Genomic DNA, 18031 nt, shown 5'->3' on the forward strand with positions numbered 1-18031 from the left:
TGCAGTCAGGGCAAGGAGCAGTAACATCAAGGACACGATCCTTTGGAACTTCTGGAGAAGGCTGGGAGCAGGAAATCTCGATGGAGGGAAGGGGGAAGGAGTGAAACTGAGGCAAAACCTGCTCCAGGTGTTTGTGGGCATGGAGAGCACAGCGGGGTACCCCGAAGTGCCTGCACCAGTTTGGTTCACAAAAATGATTCTATATGTACAATGTGAAAGTAACTTTGCTATACAGTTTTTATTTCTGCTATTAACTACACTTACACATGGCAGTGAAACAGCTGATAGTTATTCCTGTGATAGCTGAACTGCCTGCTTAGTTGGGATAACACCCAATGAATGTGTGATGAAGATCCCTGCTACTGTCAACACCTACTGTCTGTAAAAATTACAGACCAAAATACAGACAGAGGTGATAAGAATTGACTGAAACCACAGCAAAAGAATGAAAGATAACTTGGATAGCTGGTTATCTGCAGGGAGCCTGGAAAGAGGGGCAGGATTTTGCTTTGGGAATGCCCAGGAAAGATCTGTGAGGTGTTCCATGACAGCAGCAGCTGCTTGAAGATGGTGCTGTGCAGTCAGGGCAAGGAGCAGTAACATCAAGGACACGATCCTTTGGAACTTCTGGAGAAGGCTGGGAGCAGGAAATCTCGATGGAGGGAAGGGGGAAGGAGTGAAACTGAGGCAAAACCTGCTCCAGGTGTTTGTGGGCATGGAGAGCAGAGCGGGGTACCCCGAAGTGCCCGCACCAGCTTTGGTTCACAAAAATGAGATTCTATATGTACAATGTGAAAGTAACTTTGCTATACAGTTTTTATTTCTGCTATTAACTACACTTACACATGGCAGTGAAACAGCTGATATAGTTATTCCTGTGATAGTTGAACTGCCTGCTTAGTTGGGATAACACCCAATGAATGTGTGATGAAGATCCCTGCTACTGTCAACACCTACTGTCTGTAAAAATTACAGACCAAAATACAGACAGAGGTGATAAGAATTGACTGAAACCACAGCAAGAAATGTGCATGCTCTGGAAACGTGGGCCTGATGCTAAACACTTCTTAGAACATGCAAACTAGTTTGGGGAAGTTTAAATATGATAATTGTTTATGAATATGCAGTAGGCTGATGCAATAGAAAAGGCGTGTAAAGGGTTTCTCTGAAATAGCAGGTGTGCTCCTGGCTGAATGCCAAGCACCCAGCTGTTACCTTTGCTTTATTTTTGTATCCTACTGTCCTTTATTTAACTTTTGAATTTACCCAGGAAACTGAACCTCGTTTTTCACAGCAGGAACGAGGAAGGACAGCAGGATACAGGCTCTTGAGGGGACAGCAGGGCCGGGAGGGAAGCTGGGTCTGGCGAGGATTTAAACGTGCTCTGTGAGGGGACGGCAGTGGAGCTCGGAGCTGTGGCATGGGGAGGGACCATAGACTTTGCAGAAGGATGAGGAGATGACGGAGGAAAACCAGCCCTGCTGATGCCGGGGGCGATGGCTGGAAGCCCCTGAGGGGAGGGAAAAGGCGAGGCCCGGACGGAGAGGCCTCAGCCCTGAGGGGCCGCCCGCCATATTGTTTGCCGTCTCCATAGCAACAGCCGCGCCGGCGCCGCCATCTTGTTTACCGTCACCACAGCAACGCCCGCCATCTTGTCCGGCGTCCCCCCAGCACCGCTCCCGGCCGGGCCAAGCCGTGCCGGGGCCATGGCGGGCGCGGGGCGGCTGCAAGACCTGGACCTCAGCGCCGAGGAGGCAGAGCGGCTCCAGCGCGCCTTCCGCGACGAGCGCTTCCGCGCGCTGTTCGCGGAGTACGCGGCCGAGCTCACCGACCCCGAGCAGCGCCGGCTGTACGAGGAAGAGGTGGCGGCTCTGGAGCGGGAGCGCGGCGTGGAGGTGCGCTTCGTGCACCCGACGCCGGGCTTCGTGCTGCGGACGAGCCAGGAGGGCTCCCGCCGCTGCTACATCAATGTCTGCAGCAACCCGCTGATGGGGGAGCCGCGGGCCCGCGCCGAGCGCGGCGGGCAGCGCTGGGAGCTGCCCTACAGCCTGGCCCCGGGCCGCGAGGAGCTGCGCCCCGCCGGCCGCCGCCGCCTCCTGTACGACGTGGTGTTCCACCCCGCCGCGCTGCGCCTGGCCGCCCGCAGCGCCCGCTTCCGCCGCCTGCTCCGCGACACGGCGCTGGAGGCCGTGGAGAGCCACTGCGGGGTGCGGCTGGACCGCAACAACGCCACCGTCCTGCGAGGGGTCTCCTACAAGGGCGTCCCGCAGGCGCCCGTCATCCGCTCCCCGCTGCCCGGCGGCGCCCCGAAGCCGCCCGACGACGGCGAGTCGCCGCTGCCGCCCTTCCCCTTCCCGCCCGCCGCCGCCGCCGCCGCCGCCGCCGGGGGCTCCTCGCCCGCCGCGCCCCCGCCGCCCTCCGGCCCCACCACGCCGCGCTGGAGCATCCGCCACCGCTCCTACGTGGACCTGCAGGACTACCGGCACAGCCGCGACTCAGCGCCCAGCCCGGTGCCGCGGGAGCTGGTGGTGACGGTGGAGCTGCCGCTGCTGCGCTCCGCCGAGCAGGCGGAGCTGGAGATCCGCGGGCGGGAGCTGCGGCTGGACTCGCGGTGTCCCGCCTACCGCCTGCGCCTCCGCCTCCCCTACGACGTGGACGAGAGCGCCGGGCGGGCCGCCTTCAACCGGGCCCAGCGGCAGCTGCAGGTCACGCTGCCCGTGGTGCAGCCGCCCGGCCCGCGGGAGCGGCTGGAGGGGGCCGAGCCCGCTGCCGAGGGGCCGGCAGAGGCAGGCCCGGCAGAGGCGGGCGGCGGAGCGGCTCCTCCCCCGGAACTCGGGCCTGGCGGCGCGGCCCGGGGCGCGCGTGGCGGCGGGGAGCGCGGTGATCCGCTGGCCGAACCCCCGGCTGACCCACTGTGTGAGCCCGCCGCTGAACTGCCCCTAGAGCCACTCTGTGACCCACCCGCTGAACCCTGGCGTGAACCTCCCGCTGATCCAACCTCTGACTTCCCTGCTGACCCTGCCATTGATCCAACCTCTGAACCTTCCACTGATCCAACCTCTGAACCTTCCACTGATCCAACCTCTGAACCTTCCACTGATCCAACCTCTGAACCTTCCACTGATCCAACCTCTGAACCTTCCACTGATCCAACCTCTGAACCTTCCACTGATCCAACCTCTGAACCTTCCACTGATCCAACCTCTGAACCTTCCACTGATCCAACCTCTGAACCTTCCACTGATCCAACCTCTGAACCTTCCACTGATCCAACCTCTGAACCTTCCACTGATCCAACCTCTGAACCTTCCACTGATCCAACCTCTGAACCTTCCACTGATCCAACCTCTGAACCTTCCACTGATCCAACCTCTGAACCTTCCACTGATCCAACCTCTGAACCTTCCACTGATCCAACCTCTGAACCTTCCACTGATCCAACCTCTGAACCTTCCACTGATCCAACATCTGGACCTTCCACTGATCCAACCTGTGAACCTTCCACTGATCCAAGCTCTGAACCTTCCCCTGATCCAAGCTCTGAACCTTCCCCTGATCCAAGCTCTGAACCTTCCACTGATCCAACCTCTGAACCTGCCACTGATACAACCTCTGAAGCCCCTGATACAAGCTCTGAACTCCCCGCTGGTCCAAGCTCTGAGCCCCCCGCTGGTCCAAGCTCTGAGCCCCCCGCTGGTCCAAGCTCTGAGCCCCCCGCTGGTCCAAGCTCTGACCCCCGCTCTGGGCCCTTCACCGCCCCCGCCGCTGTTCCACCCGCAGAGCTCCCCGCCGAGCCCCGGGAGCCGGCACTGCCCTGCTCCGGCGCCGCTTCCCCCACCGCCAGCCCCGAGCCGGCCATGCCCACCGGGGACACCCCTCCGCAGCCCCCCGAGGGCCACCCCAGCGAGACGGCCACCTGCCCTCCCTTCCGCGCCCGGCAGGACGAGGCGTCCCTCACGCTGATCCTGCCGGTGCCCGGCATCCAGCCGCAGAGCCTCCGCGGGGACGTGGGCGCCCGGCACTACAGCCTCCGCTTCCGCACCGACACGGCGGCCTTCGCCCTGTTCCTGCGGCTCCCTGCCGCGCTGCTGTCCCCCGAGAGCAGCGTCAGCGTCTCTGCCCACAACGCCGTGCTGCGGCTCGCCAAGGCCCCCGGCAGCACCGGCCTCTGGGACAAGTTCGGCTTCGGCCTGGAGCCCTCCGCTCTGCAGGTAACAGCGCTGGGCTGTCAGCTGGCCCCGGTGCCGCTGCCGGCTGCTGTGTGCTGAGAGCAGCTCTGGGAGCTCTGAGGGGCGCTGGGAAGTTCTGCTCCCTCCGAGAGCTGCTCCGGGATGTCAGCGCCGTGACCCGATTTGTGCGAGTCTTGTACCGTGGAGCTGACAGCTTCATGCTTGGAATGGGAACGGCTTCTGCCTCCCATACGAAGTTTTTTTCGAAGGGAAGTTCTGGTGATGAATGTCCTCTGTGTCCTTAGTGCTCACTTTTAAAGCCCTGTAAATTGCTCGTGCAGCCTGTTCACACAAAGAAAGCTCTTTATGATACACCAGGCTTACACACGTGTGCACACACCCTCATGAAGTGTAGGGGAGTGTCCCTGTGTCTGTGTTTTGGGACAGAATTCCCACTTACAGCCACAAGAACCCCCATTAGTTCAACCAGAGCAGAACAGCAAGCAGCAGCTATGAACTGTCCCGCTTTGCTCTGTCTGAATGTGATTCTCATTCAGTATTTTCTGATTTTATGGGTTGTTGGGTTGTTGTGATAAGGCACGAAATGATGACACAGATACTGCTGCTCTCGAGGGGAACAAAAAAGAAAAAGAGCCTTTATTTTCTGACTCTAACATTTATAGTTTTCCAAAGGTGACAGTGGATTGGAGGGGGACAGTGCCACCTCTCCAATGCCACTGGACAGACCAAGGGGCCATCAATTCTCTCCACCTCCATGAAAGAATGCAAAACATAGGTTATTCACAGAACTGTGTGTGAGAAAGTTTGTTGAAAGAATGTAAACATCAGAAAGCTTAACAAAGTCTTACAAAATCAAGGCGACATTGGGCAGTGATGCTCCCGTGGTGGGAGAAGGTGGGGTGGCTGCATCCAGTGTCCCCAAAGGGATGCCCTCCTTGTGACACTCTGTCAGAGCCACTCACACAAGTTTTGTGGAGAGCCACGTTTCCTCTGTGAGCTCAGACTTGCAGACAGTTTCTCATGAGCAGGGATTAAAGCTGCACAGTTCTCGTGCTACCTTCTAGCCATGGGATTTGGAGTTTGGCTGGAGTTGAGAGCAATAAAACCCTCTGCAGTTTGGATCACGTGCAGTGGGATTGCTTGTCCGGGAAGCTGGCAGGCTTCAAGCACATCCACTGGGATAGACTTGGCTTGGAGCAGCTTAATTGCTCCATCCCTCCAACTGGAAATGGCTTGTGCATGATTTTGAAAGATATTTATCCAATTAGTGTTTGTGCAGCTGAAACCATGGCGAGTTTCCCATTTAGCAGCCACGCACCTTTTACAGCAGCAATTCCTGTGAAGGAGGAGCCGATCATTTCGGGGAAGCATCAAAGATGATGAATTTATGGAGAACCACCCAGGCTGGGCTGTTTGCAGAGCATTTCCTTTGCTTTTACCGGAGCAGGAGCCTGCAAGTCTGTGCAAGTGGGGCCACAGAACACTCAGGGCTGCTGTTCACGGCTGTGATCTGGCACTGCCTGCTGCTGCCACGTCAAAAAAGCCACTGTGTAAACTCCTGCCTGTTTTCTGTGCAGGTACTGAGGCTGCCCAGGGCACTGCTGGAGTCCCCATCCCTGGGAATGCTCAGAAAAACCTGTGGATGTGGCACTTGAGAACGTGGCTTAGTGGGGAGCTTGGTGGTGGCTGCACTAATGGTTGGAAGTTTGGTATATGGATTTGTTATTGCGACCGGAGGAACATTTTTGGGATGGAAAGGTTTTAAAAGGCCACCCAGTCATGGGATTTTTGGCTTTGTGGGTTACAAAAACCCCTTGGATATGCTGATTTTATTATATATTGCAGAATGTTTTGGGTGGAGTAGGAGAAAGAGATTGGGCATTAGTCATCGTCTTCCTGGCCATTCATTCACAGCAGACTCCAAGAGATTCTCCTGGCCTCCAGTCCTTTTGGACACCGGGCCTGCAAACTGAAGCAGGAGAAATAAACTGAAGTCATTTGTCCTGTTTGCTTTTTTTAAAATCTGTGCTATTTCCCCAAAGCGCCTGAGAGCTGCACTGGCTCAGAGTGAGGGGAGAAAAATGAATATTTAATTAGAGCCACTATTACTTGCTGCCTTCTGGCCATTAACCATTTGTTCCTGGTCGCTTTTCTTCGACTTAGGTTGATTCCTTCCATTTGTCTGATGTCACCTTGGGGGTTTTCTGCCTCGAGTCTCATTCTGTAAATCAGAGCTTGGTGCTTGCTCTGAGACCTGTGAGGAGTCACATCCCTCACTGCAGAGTGCAGAGCAGTCACTGCCTAAAGGGAGCTCCAGGGGCTGAGGCCAGCGGGAGTCTTATCCTGGAGCAGGAATTTTACCCTGGAGCAGGAATCTTATCCTGGATCAGGAATTTTATCCTGGAGCAGGAATCTTATCCTGGAGCAGGAATCTTATCCTGGAGCAGGAATCTTATCCTGGAGCAGAATTTTATCCTGGAGCAGGAATCTTATCCTGGAGTGGAATTTTATCCTGGAGCAGGGATCTTATCCTGGAGCAGGAATCTTATCCTGGAGCAGGAATCTTATCCTGGAGAAGGAATCTTATCCTGGAGCAGGAATCTTATCCTGGAGAGGGAATCTTATCCTGGAGCAGGGATCTTTTCTTACAATCCTGGAGCAGGAATCTTATCCTGGAGCAGGAATTTTATCCTGGAGCAGGAATCTTATCCTGGAGCAGAATTTTATCCTGGAGCAGGGATCTTTTCTTACAATCCTGGAGCAGGAATCTTATCCTGGAGCAGGAATTTTATCCTGGAGTGGGAATCTTATCCTGGAGCAGTAATCTTATCCTGGAGTAGGGATCTTTTCTTACAATCCTGGAGCAGAAATTTTATCCTGGAGCAGCAATTTTATCCTGGAGCAGCATTCTTACCCTGGAGCAGGAATTTTATCCTGGAGCAGGAATTTTATCCTGGATCAGGAATCTTATCCTGGATCAGGAGTTTTATCCTGGAGCAGCAATCTTACCCTGGATCAGGAATCTTATCCTAGAGCAGGAATTTTGTCCTGGAACAGGGATCTTTTCTTACAGTCCTGGAGCAGGAATCTTATCCTGGAGCAGAATTTTATCCTGGAGCAGGAATCTTCCCCTGGAGCAGGAATTTTATCCTGGAGCAGCAATCTTACCCTGGAGCAGGAATCTTATCCTGGAGCAGAATTTTATCCTGGAGCAGGAATCTTCCCCTGGAGCAGGAATTTTATCCTGGAGCAGCAATCTTACCCTGGAGCAGGAATCTTATCCTGGAGCAGAATTTTATCCTGGAGCAGGAATCTTCCCCTGGAGCAGGAATTTTATCCTGGAGCAGCAATCTTACCCTGGAGCAGGAATCTTATCCTGGAGCAGAATTTTATCCTGGAGCAGGAATCTTCCCCTGGAGCAGGAATTTTATCCTGGATCAGGAATCTTATCCTGGAACAGGAATTTTACCCTGGATCAGGAATCTTATCCTGGAGCAGTAATCTTATCCTGGAGCAGGAATTTTATCCTGGAGCAGGAATCTTACCCTGGAGCAGGAATTTTATCCTGCACCTCCCAATGTGCTTGTTGGTCATCTCCTCTCTCACAGCAGCGTTGCCAGAGGATGGTGCCTGGCAGAAGTGAATCATGGAATGGTTTGGGTTGGGAGGGATCTAAAAGCTCAAGTTCCATGGACAGGGACACCTTTCCCTGTCCCAGGTTGCTCCAGGCCCTGTCCAATGTTTTTAACAGCTATGGAATTCCTGCTCTGCTCCATTGTGGGAAAGCCAAGGGGTGCTGTGGTGTTCCATGGAACATTCCAGCCCGGGTTAGCTCAGTCTGCCCCTCCTCGTTGCCCCATGCCATGGGGCTGCCTGCCCACATCACTCCCATTAGTGCCAATTCCTTCTTGGAAGCTGCTCTGATCCACGTGCTGGTGGAAGAACGAGTTGAGCTCATCCTTAGAACACCGTGCTTGAAACGGAACTTCGAGAGCTGCTTTTCCTTTTGTAGTGAGCAGTGGCTGAATCCCTGGGCTGGAAGAGGATCTATTTAGAGCTCAGTTTCCATAGATGCCAAGCAGTTGGAATTCCCACTCCAGCAAGTGCCTCTTTTCAGGAAATCTTTACAGTGCCCTGCTCCTCCCTGGGCTTTAGCCGTGAGGAGTTTCACTCCTTGGCCAAACCAGAATGTCCACACTGCAGCTGGACTGGATGGTCTTGGTTCTATGGCTGGTTATGGTGACCAGAAATCCTATAAAAAGAAAGATTCCATAACTTTGAACATTGTGGGCTTAGGGTCACATATTTCAGGGGTTCAAAAGCCACCTTTTGTCACTGCAGCAGAGACCACGGTGCTGATCCTTCTTCAGGCCTTGCTCCAGGCCCTGTTTTTCCAGGGAATAATCTCATGACCTGAAGAAGCTGCCTGATTTCCCCACTGCCGAGATCTCTGCTCTTTGCCTCGAAATTCCAGCCATGGGCTGTGCTCTCCCCCTTGCTCTTCACTGCAGTTCACCCTCTGTAACCTTCTACACCTTTTCCTCAAATCCTGGGAATTCAGGCCTGGGACACTCCCGCATCAGAGAGTTCCCCTTCATTTCCAGACAACACATCCTGGGGAGAAAATGATGAAGGAAGAATTGCTGGGAGTTAAATAACCATTAATACAATTTGTAAGCCTGCCAGGCAGGGCTTCTGAGAACATGTCCCAGTGTGTCCTGGTTTATGGTGGTGCTGGAGCTGGGCAATTATGAAAATTGTGCCTTTGGAAAGCACTTGGAATGTCTTGGAATGTTTGGCCTCCTGGGGTTAAATGCTCGATTCCTAACAGAAATAAAAAGCAGTTTTCTGGGGGTGTATTGAGCTGCTGAGACTTTGGGGGCTCGGTTCTTGGAGCATGTGAAACACAATTGGCAGGGAGTTAGTTCTTAATTCTGCGGTTTTGGGGTCGTGTCTGTTCGTTTCCATGGGATTAGAAAAAGACTGGCTCACGCAGGAATTCCCGTTTGGGCTGATCCCCACCCTTCCTGCCCTTCCAGGGGCCTGCAGTGGGTTTGTTCACAGGATGTGTGCTCATTCCTCTGGGCACTTCCCCCTGGGTACCCCTGGCTGGGCAGGGAGTCGCAGCCAGCCCATCCCTTTCCTAAAAGACCCCGTCAGATCTCATGGAGAATATTAGGATTTAACTCACATAAACTCCCATGGGGCTCCAGAGAACAGCAGGGAGCAGAGGAAAACAGAGGAAATATTTCCTCTGCTTTCCTGTGCATTGCTTTTTTTCTTTTTTTTTTTTTCTACATTTACAGGCTGAAAAAGATTATATTGAACATTCCTGAGGAGTTCATGGTTGGAGCTGGGTCTGAGTTAGGCTGTGTGTGAGGGATCCAAATGGGAATTGCTCAGAGATAGGGAAGTTTTGTTTAACTTTCCTGGGAGTGTTGAAGCCTCCATGCAGGATGTTCCACATGGGTGTGATCTTTCTGCTTGGCTCAGCCACCAGTGCCTTGTGAAGGAGACCCTTTGGAAGCTCCTGCTGCTTTTTCCTTCAGAAAGCAGCTGGTTAAAAAAAAATGAGGAGCTGTTGAAGCAAGTCCAGAGAAACCATGGAGCTTCTCCAAGGGCTGGAGCTGCTCTGGAGCCAGGCTGGGAGAGCTGGGAATGTTCCCCTGGAGAGGAGAAGGCTCCAGGGAGAGCTCAGAGCCCCTGGCAGGGCCTGAAGGGGCTCCAGGAGAGCTGGAGAGGGACTGGGGACAAGGATGGAGGGACAGGACACAGGGAATGGCTCCCACTGCCAGAGGGCAGGGATGGATGGGAGATTGGGAACTGGGAATTGCTGGCTGGGCTGGAATTGCCAGAGCAGCTGTGGCTGCCCCTGGATCCCTGGCAGTGCCCAAGGACACTGGGGCTGGAGCAGTCTGGGACAGTGGGAGGTGTCCCTGCCATGGCAGGGGTGGCACTGGGTGGGATTTGTGGTCCCTTCCAACCCAAACTATTCTGGGATTCTGGGATGATTAAGTGCCCCTAGAGGAAGCTGGGGCCTGGTAAGGTGATCTGGGCTGATCCAGCCTGGCCTTGGGCACTCCAGGGATCCAGGGGCAGCCACAGCTGCTCTGGGCACCCTGTGCCAGGGCTGCCCACCCTCCCAGCCAGGAATTCCCAATATCTCATCTCAATTTCCCTACATCACTCGTGTGGAGCTGCAGGTGGCAGAGTTCTGTTGCTGCTGGCACTGGGACCGTGTGGAAACCAAGGGCTGGAAGTGTCCCCGGGGGCTGGAGGTGTCCCCAAGGGCTGGAAGTGTCCCCGAGGGCTGGAAGTGCCCCCTTAGGCCATGCTGGGCTGTCCTTGTCCTCTCTGAGCTCAGAATTTGAGCTCTTGTGGATGAAAGTGTTCCTTGGTTGGAGAGTCAACCAAGCATGAAGCCTTGAGAGCCGTGTCGGGACGTGTCAAACATGGATGTTTTAAACCTTTGCCACCTTTCATGGAGAAATCCATCCTGGAGAGCTGTTTTGCTCTCATTTCCAAGCTATTTAAAGTTATAATTTTCAATTTCCAAGCTACTGTAAAGACTTATTGTAATAGTCAGGGGTTACTTCTAAGAAGATGCTGCTGGAAACTGGGGCTGTTGAATGTAATCCTCCAACAGTTTATTTTTGGTTCAGTTAATTCTGTGCTCAGCATTTCAAGACTCTTGGCAAGTTTTTTGGGAGGTCAGAGAAGGACAAAGAAGGAGAACACAACAAACTTATTATTTCACGTTTTTTCAAAGTAATCCCTTCCCCAAGCTATATTAAGGACCATAATTAGTTTGCTTCTGCTATAAAACAAACTAATTTCTGAATAGTCTTTAATTGGTAGCTGCATTTTGGGAATACCATGACTACACAAAACAGTTATGTCAGGAAACATTATTAACCTGCTGATGAAGCTCATCAAAGCTTCTCTGGAGCTGTTTCATCTTTGCAGTCATGAGCACCTCCGAAAAGTTTTCATTTCACTACAGGCACCAAAGGTTTGAGCTTCAAATTCTCAGCTCTCAGAGCTGGTTTGTGCTGGGATCCCACAAATGCAGAGGTCAGGAAATCCAGGTCCTTTCCCATATTGGCATCAATTGTTGGGTTTTGATGAGAGAGGTTGTGGCTGCCTTGTCCCTGATAGTGTCCAAAGCCAGTTTGGATGGGGTTTGGAGCAGCCTGGGACAGTGGAAGGTCCCTGCCCACGGCAGGGTTGGAGCTGGATGGGATTTAAATCCCCTCCCAAGCCATCCTGGGATTCCCTGATCCTCTCATTACAGGAGCCACCAAAAGAATTTAAGCTTGAAATCTGTCCTGCTTTTCAAACTTGCAGCCTGCGTGGGAGGTAACTCTGGATGGAAAGTGTCTTCAATTTGGAGAAATGAAAGCAGAATAAAGCCATTTGGGTGCTGAGGGAGCCGGGAGGGGAGCGGCGGGCGCTGTCGGTGCCGGGAGACACGAGGATGGGTTTGAATGATGAAGTGTTCCAGAAACCACAGTCATCCCTGCTAAGGTTGATGTTAATTTGGTCTCGGTTTAGTCACAGGGAAAAATGAATGTGTACCAAACAGCAGATGACAGTGTGTGCAGGGAAAAACAAATTAAATTCGAAGTTGCTAAGAGAGCATCATAAATACCAGAAAATAAACGGCTCAAATTGAAGAATTATTTTACAGGGTCATTGAAATCAGCTGCAGATGGTTGTCCTCTGTTTGCTCTGGCTTGGAAGGCAGAGCAGGCTTTAGAATAAATTCCTGAATCATTTTTTTCCAAGGTCTGTGCTCTGATAACATCTGCAGTAATATAAATGCCTCGGTGTGTGCTCCCCGTGAATACAAAGTCTGAGTTACAGTGCCTGGTGGAACAGGCTAATGATAATCACCTTCCTGATAACAAACACACCCCAGGCCCGTGATTTATGGCAGGCCATGGGGTGTAGGGATGGGATAAAATGGTAAATACTTCTGGGAATTCAGCGTTGGGCTGGGATGAAACTTGGAAAAATTGGTTTGGGCAGTGAGTCAGAATTAACGGAGCAACAGCACAAGGGGTTACTTTTTATCCTCATTTAAAGCACGGATTAATCACAGAATTGTGGAATATTCTGAGCTGGAAGGGACCCGCAGGGATCAGCCAGGGCAGCTCCTGGCCCTGCCCAGACCCCCAGCAATCCCACCCTGGGCATCCCTGGCAGCTCCTGGAGCTCTGGCAGCCTCGGGGCTGTGCCCATTCCTGGGGAGCCTGGGCAGTGCCAGCCCCCTCTGGGGGAAGAACCTTTCCTGATAATAGACCTCCCATTCAGTGTTTCTTTTCTAACAGTATTTTCTGTGAAGAAATCAAATTCTTTTGCTTTTAATCAGGAAGAAATTCTCCAGAAAGATTCAGGGCGTTTGCTGCCAGATTTCAAAGTCCTGGTGGCACTGAGGAGGAGAGGGTGTCCCTGACACAGCCACGGGTGCCAGAGGCACATTCAGAGGGAAAAGAGATTATTTTCCTCATTTTATGGAGGAAAAGTAGGATGAGACTTGGTGCAGCCTGGTCTAGTGGAAGGTAATGAAAGGTCCTGAAATAAATCCCCTGGCAGGGGTTGGAATGAGCTGAGCTGTGATGTCCTCTCCAACCAAACCATGCTGTGATTCCCACACTTGGATTTTTCAGCTGGGTGAGGAGGGTTGTGCTCTCCTTGGAAGTTCAGGCAGGGCACCAAAATCCCAAATCCCCTGCAGGGAGGCTGAGCTGTGTGTGCTCTGTGGGCCAAACAATCCAGGGCAGAGCTGGGAATTCTGAGCTGCCCAAGGATGGGGTTCAGGAGCTTGCGGGAGCTCTGGTGCTGCACAGATTTTGTGTCTGCAGCCCCTGCCTTGTTCTGAACTCTGCAGAGTGTTTCCACAGCCTGAAGCTCTGGCAGATCCCTCTCTGGCAGGCAGGAGAGGATGCAGCACGAGGGAATAAGAATGTTAGGCTTTGCATGCAGAAATGCAAGAAGTAGGGATGTTCTGAGAGGGTTTTCAGTCAGGGCAGCTCTGCTGCACTTTAATCTCTCCCCAAACCATCCCAGCATCCAGTGCTGGCTCCTTGCCTGGATTGTAATCTTTCTGGATAGAAAATGAATCCAATCCTCTGCCTTGGAAAACCAACAGTACGTGTGTTATGACTTTCCATATTGTGATTTCTAATTTAACTAGTGGAAAAAATAGGACTCTGGCTTATTTTTCCAATCCTGGTTTGTTTTTGGTTTTTTTTTTTTCAAGATGACAGTTAAATTTTGTACCTCAGACACAATGTGACATCTGGCTGTGCATAAGGCTCCATCCACAGGGGGCCAAAAATGTGCAGAATTGCCTTTTTGCTTCTTGGTCTGCAAGATGTCAGTGATAATTGAATTTAACTTTCATTGGATTGACAAGAAGGTTGAACTGGACTGAGAAATTTAAAAGTATGACTTAATGTGGAAGGTTTGCAAGTTGTCCCTGTTATTTCCAATTAACTAAGGAAGGTAATTCCCAGAACCTAAACCACTCCTCCCGGTCAGACCATTTTTATTTTGTCTGTCCTTCCCCTCAGCCTGCACAGATGATGTGTGAATAACACAAGGACAGGGAAAGCTCTGCAGTGCCTATGAAACAGCCCCTCCAGGATATATTTTAGGACTTTTAATTACCTGTAACTGATTTAAATCTCCAAACCCGTAGCAACACGTTTCAGGTTGTTTGTGAACGGCCTGGAAACACACCCCAGGCTGTGTCTCTGCCTGTGGATACCTCTCCTTTTTTGCTTTTGGGTTTTTTTTTTTTTTTTTTTTTCCAACTGCACGGGGATCAGAGCAGCCTCAGTGGCTGGGTGTGAAATGGATCCAGCCCTGAGTGTTCCAGATCTGATCCTGCAGTGAGGATCCTGCAGTGCCTCTCCAGGGAGGTGTTTGTGTTTCCCTGCAGGCAGCAGGACACAAACCCACAGCAGTCTAACACCTTGCTGGGGTTAAGACAGGTGAGGAGGGTGGAACGAGGTTGGGACACATAATTTTTCGGAGAGAGTCTACATCTGTGTATTAGTCACCCACCCAAAGAGAGAAATAATATTTCCTTTCTATTTGATACGATGCAGATTTGTACTTTCAAGCAAAATTAGCTAAGCACTGGTTTTCATTCATTTCACCTCGTTCTTTGAATGTCTGGCTTAGAATTTCTCTGTCAAGACTTGAGTGTGCTGTGAAACTTGGGAATTGCTGTCCTGGCTTTCTTTGCAGTGAGTTTTCAGCCCCGGCACCCCTGAAGCGTAGCACAAAAAGAACATAACCTGCTGTTTTCTCTCTTTTTCTTTAGGAGAGGTTGTTTGTCAGCGAGGAGAACGTTGATGGATTTCTAGGCACTGCTTTCTGCCCTTCCCCGTGCTCCCAATCAGAGCTGGAAAGCCAGCCATTAATTGAAGTGCTGGATGTTACTGAGGACAGAATTCAAATCAGGGTGGAGGTAAGGATCCAGCAGCAGCACAGATTGATGTTCTTCAGCAAGATCCTGTCAAATCCCACTGAAACAGCTCTGCTCCTCTTTTGTCCTGAGGAAGCAGGGAAAGCCCAGGACTGGGGTTATTTGCAAGTGTAAATGTCAGTTTTCAGAAGTTAAACTTGTGTTTGTGCCATTTCACGTGACCAGAGGATTGAAACCTCCTCTGTTTCATTTGGAAGGTGCAGAAGTGTGATCCAGTCATTTCAAAAGTGCTTTTTCCTTGCACCCACTCAGCCTTGTACAGGTAGAGAAATCCTAGAGGGTTTTGTCTGGGAAGAATCCTGCCTCATCTTTATTCAATCCATGTATTGGAATACTTGGTGGGTTCCTGTTGTGTAGATAATTAAACATGAGGCTATTAATCTTAAACACTGGTCTCAAATTCAATCCTTGTAGTCTGAGGCCTCACTCAGGCTCTCCTTCCTGTGTCCAGAACAAGCCAGGCTGTTTCTGGGATCTGCAGGGGATTAAACTGTCCTCCCTTGGCAAAACAGATGGACACATGAAGAAATCAAAATGTTCATTTTGTCAGGAGGGAAATGCAAGGCAAACCCCCACATTCACTGGGATTTCTGAGTAGGCACTGCTTCCAAAATTCAGGTAAAACTCTTCTTGAAGGGAACATAAAAAGCAGAAAGCAGCAGGTCCTGCTGTGCCGTGGCCTGGAGCCTGCAGCTGGGGTTAATGTGTAGCTGGGTCACTGGGAGGCAAGCTCAGAGGAAGCACATGACCTCTGGAGCTGGACTTTCCCAAAGATAGTGGAGCCAGCTCAGCTTTCACAGCTGCTGTGGGCTGGACATCAAAAATTGAAATTCTAAGTGTTGCAGAGCAGATGAGTCCCTTTTGGGACCCTAGGGCAGCTGAGATAGCCTAAATCATCCCATTCCTGCTCCTGAGGGGCCAGGAGTTGGAGTTTGTGGGAAACAGAGTAAAGGTAAGAGGATTTTTAGAAAGTTGTGAAAGTAGGTTTTAGAAATAGAAAGAGTAGAGAGTTTAGAGTTAGTTGTAAAGTTTGAAAGTAGAAAAGGTATAAAAGTGTAGTAAGTAAGGATATGAAATAGTAGTTTGGGTTTTAGATTTGGTTAAGGTAGATTTTAAGATTGTAGAAAAATATGTTCAGTATGCTGTTGGCTAGAAAGTTTTAAAAATGCTCTGTAACAGAAAAATCTTTGCCACTAACAAGATGTAAACTATTACCATCTTTCAATTATCTCAACCATATAATAAGACTATAATACCACAATGAAACTCAGAAACCATATCCCAGCAGTCCCACCCCATTTATAAAACCTCCAGCACAGAGCTGGTGGTTCCTGAGGGTCCCTTCCAACTCAGGGCATTCCATGACCGTGTCCTGTGGGAGAACTGTCCCGTTTGGAAAGGACTGCCTGGTGTTTCCTGAGTTTCCTGTGGTTTGGGGCTGTGAGAAAGAGACTCTGTCTCTGAATCCATGAACCCAGCTGCTCTTGGATAGATCCTGCCTGATCCTGGCTCTGCACTGACAGGGACCTATGAATTACCAGCTGGTTTTTGCCAAAACTCCCAGAAATGGTGAAATGGGGCAAGTGCTGTTTGGGCAGCACCTCTCCCAGCTCCTCCTCTCCCGAGGCAAACTGCAATTCCCAGATTTGCCCCATTCACAGGCCAGGAATTTCCCTAATTGCAAGGCTCCAGCCTTGCAACAAGAGTTGAGATGCCCTGGCTGATTCTGCGGCCGCTGGGATTTGGGGATTTGGGGATCAGGCTGGGTGTGGTGAGTGCCTGGGGCTGGAAGGGGAAGCAGGAAACCCTGGGGAAGCAGAAGGACCTCCCTGCCCCTCATTCCCAAACACCAGAGAAGAGCAGGAAAACCTCAGCAGCCGCTCACTTGGATTCTGGAAGGAGAATCCTGGAATCACAACCTGATTTGGAACCTTAAGGATCATCTGCTTCCCACCCCCTGCCACGGGCAGGGACACTTTCCACTATCCCAGTGGAGCTGAGCTGTTGGAGAAACAAATCTCTCCTGTCTTTGCGTGCACGGTTTGTTCCTGCTACAAAATAATTCATTTATTTCCTCGACAGCCACGGGAACGAGATGGACAAGGAGCGCTCGGCAGCTCGGGGGGAGCCCACAGCAAGCACCCCGAAACAAAGGCAGAAACAAAGCGTCCCGCAGCCGAGGGAGGTGCTGCAGGATCCAGCCCAGCTCCCACAGCCGCGACAATAGGAAAAGCAGGCTGTGCTTCACCCCATTGTTTGCAGCACGAACCTCCTGCCACCAGCCCGGCGAGTGCTGGCGGAGCCGGCAGAACGGAGCCCGATTTAGAAAGTGCTGCTGCGGCAGGAGACACGGCCCCGGAGCAGGGCTGGGGAGAAGCAGGAGAGCTGCAGGGGGATGGGGATGATGGGGATGGGGATGGGGATGGGGAGCAGGGGGATGGGGAGCAGGGGGATGGGGATGAGGGGGCAGCCCCGGGGCTGGGCAGCAGGGCAGGGTCCCCCGTCCTGCGGGAGGTGAACCCCAAGGACGGCAGCGTGCGGATCCTGCGCGACCACCGCGCGCGCTGCCCCGCGCTCTTCCACAGCCCCCTGCTCTACGAGCTCGATTAGTTCCATTGTTTTGGAATTTCCTCCCGTTGTTCCATGCTTGTTCTGACTTCCACGGGCCGGTGGAGGACGCAGAAGCCATGAGTTCCCACCGAGACCGGTGCAACAGCGAAACTTTCCGTTGTTAACAGTTTAACAGCTGTCGAATGGCATCTGTGGCAATAATTTTACAAAAAGTTGCTGTTGGAGGTGACTCTGAGCTCCTGGAAAAAAAATGTATCTTTATTGTTTGCATAAATTTTTTATTCTCTTGCCACGTTTCAGGGATTATTTGTATATATCCTCAGTCTAATGGCTCCCTCGGGAATGGAGCAGTAGTCATCATTTTCCAAACCTTTCATTTGGTGATAACTGCAGGATTAGACTCGCAGTGATTCTTAGCAATCAAATGAAATTTCTAATTACCCGGAGAAGTTCTAATTAGTCTCCTAGAAATAATCAACACTTATACCCTGTATTCCATCCTAGTGCTGTGCTTCAGATCTGCAGCACCCAGAAATCCCCCAGCTGAACAAATTCCATTGCACAAGAACATCCTCTGGGTGCATGTCTGCTCTGAAGTATTTACAATTGGTGAAATGGATTCTCTTTAGCCAGATTTAGATTTATTTTTCTCAGTTTCCCTCGAGTTTCAGCGTTTCTCACCTCCCTAAAGCAGAATAACCAAGAGAACACATCTAATAATAAATTTCCTGTTCCCCTTCCTCACTGCTGCTGAAGCAACTTCTGTTTT

At 51.6% G+C, this 18031-nt stretch overlaps 1 protein-coding gene across 1 annotated transcript; it reads left to right on the plus strand.

The window, feature by feature from the left end:
* Positions 1–478: 478 nt before the first annotated feature.
* Positions 479–17958, plus strand: DNAAF2 (dynein axonemal assembly factor 2). The gene is made up of 3 exons (XM_041410513.1): positions 479–4211; positions 14527–14673; positions 16774–17958. The coding sequence occupies exons 1-3, from the start codon at positions 1707–1709 to the stop codon at positions 17299–17301; spliced, it is 3180 nt and encodes a 1059-aa protein (XP_041266447.1). The 5' UTR covers positions 479–1706; the 3' UTR covers positions 17302–17958.
* Positions 17959–18031: the final 73 nt, after the last annotated feature.

The sequence above is a fragment of the Onychostruthus taczanowskii genome, unplaced genomic scaffold (genome assembly GCF_017590055.1).
Source record: "Onychostruthus taczanowskii isolate IOZ18803 unplaced genomic scaffold, ASM1759005v1 scaffold100, whole genome shotgun sequence".
Classification (NCBI taxonomy): Eukaryota; Metazoa; Chordata; class Aves; order Passeriformes; family Passeridae; genus Onychostruthus; species Onychostruthus taczanowskii.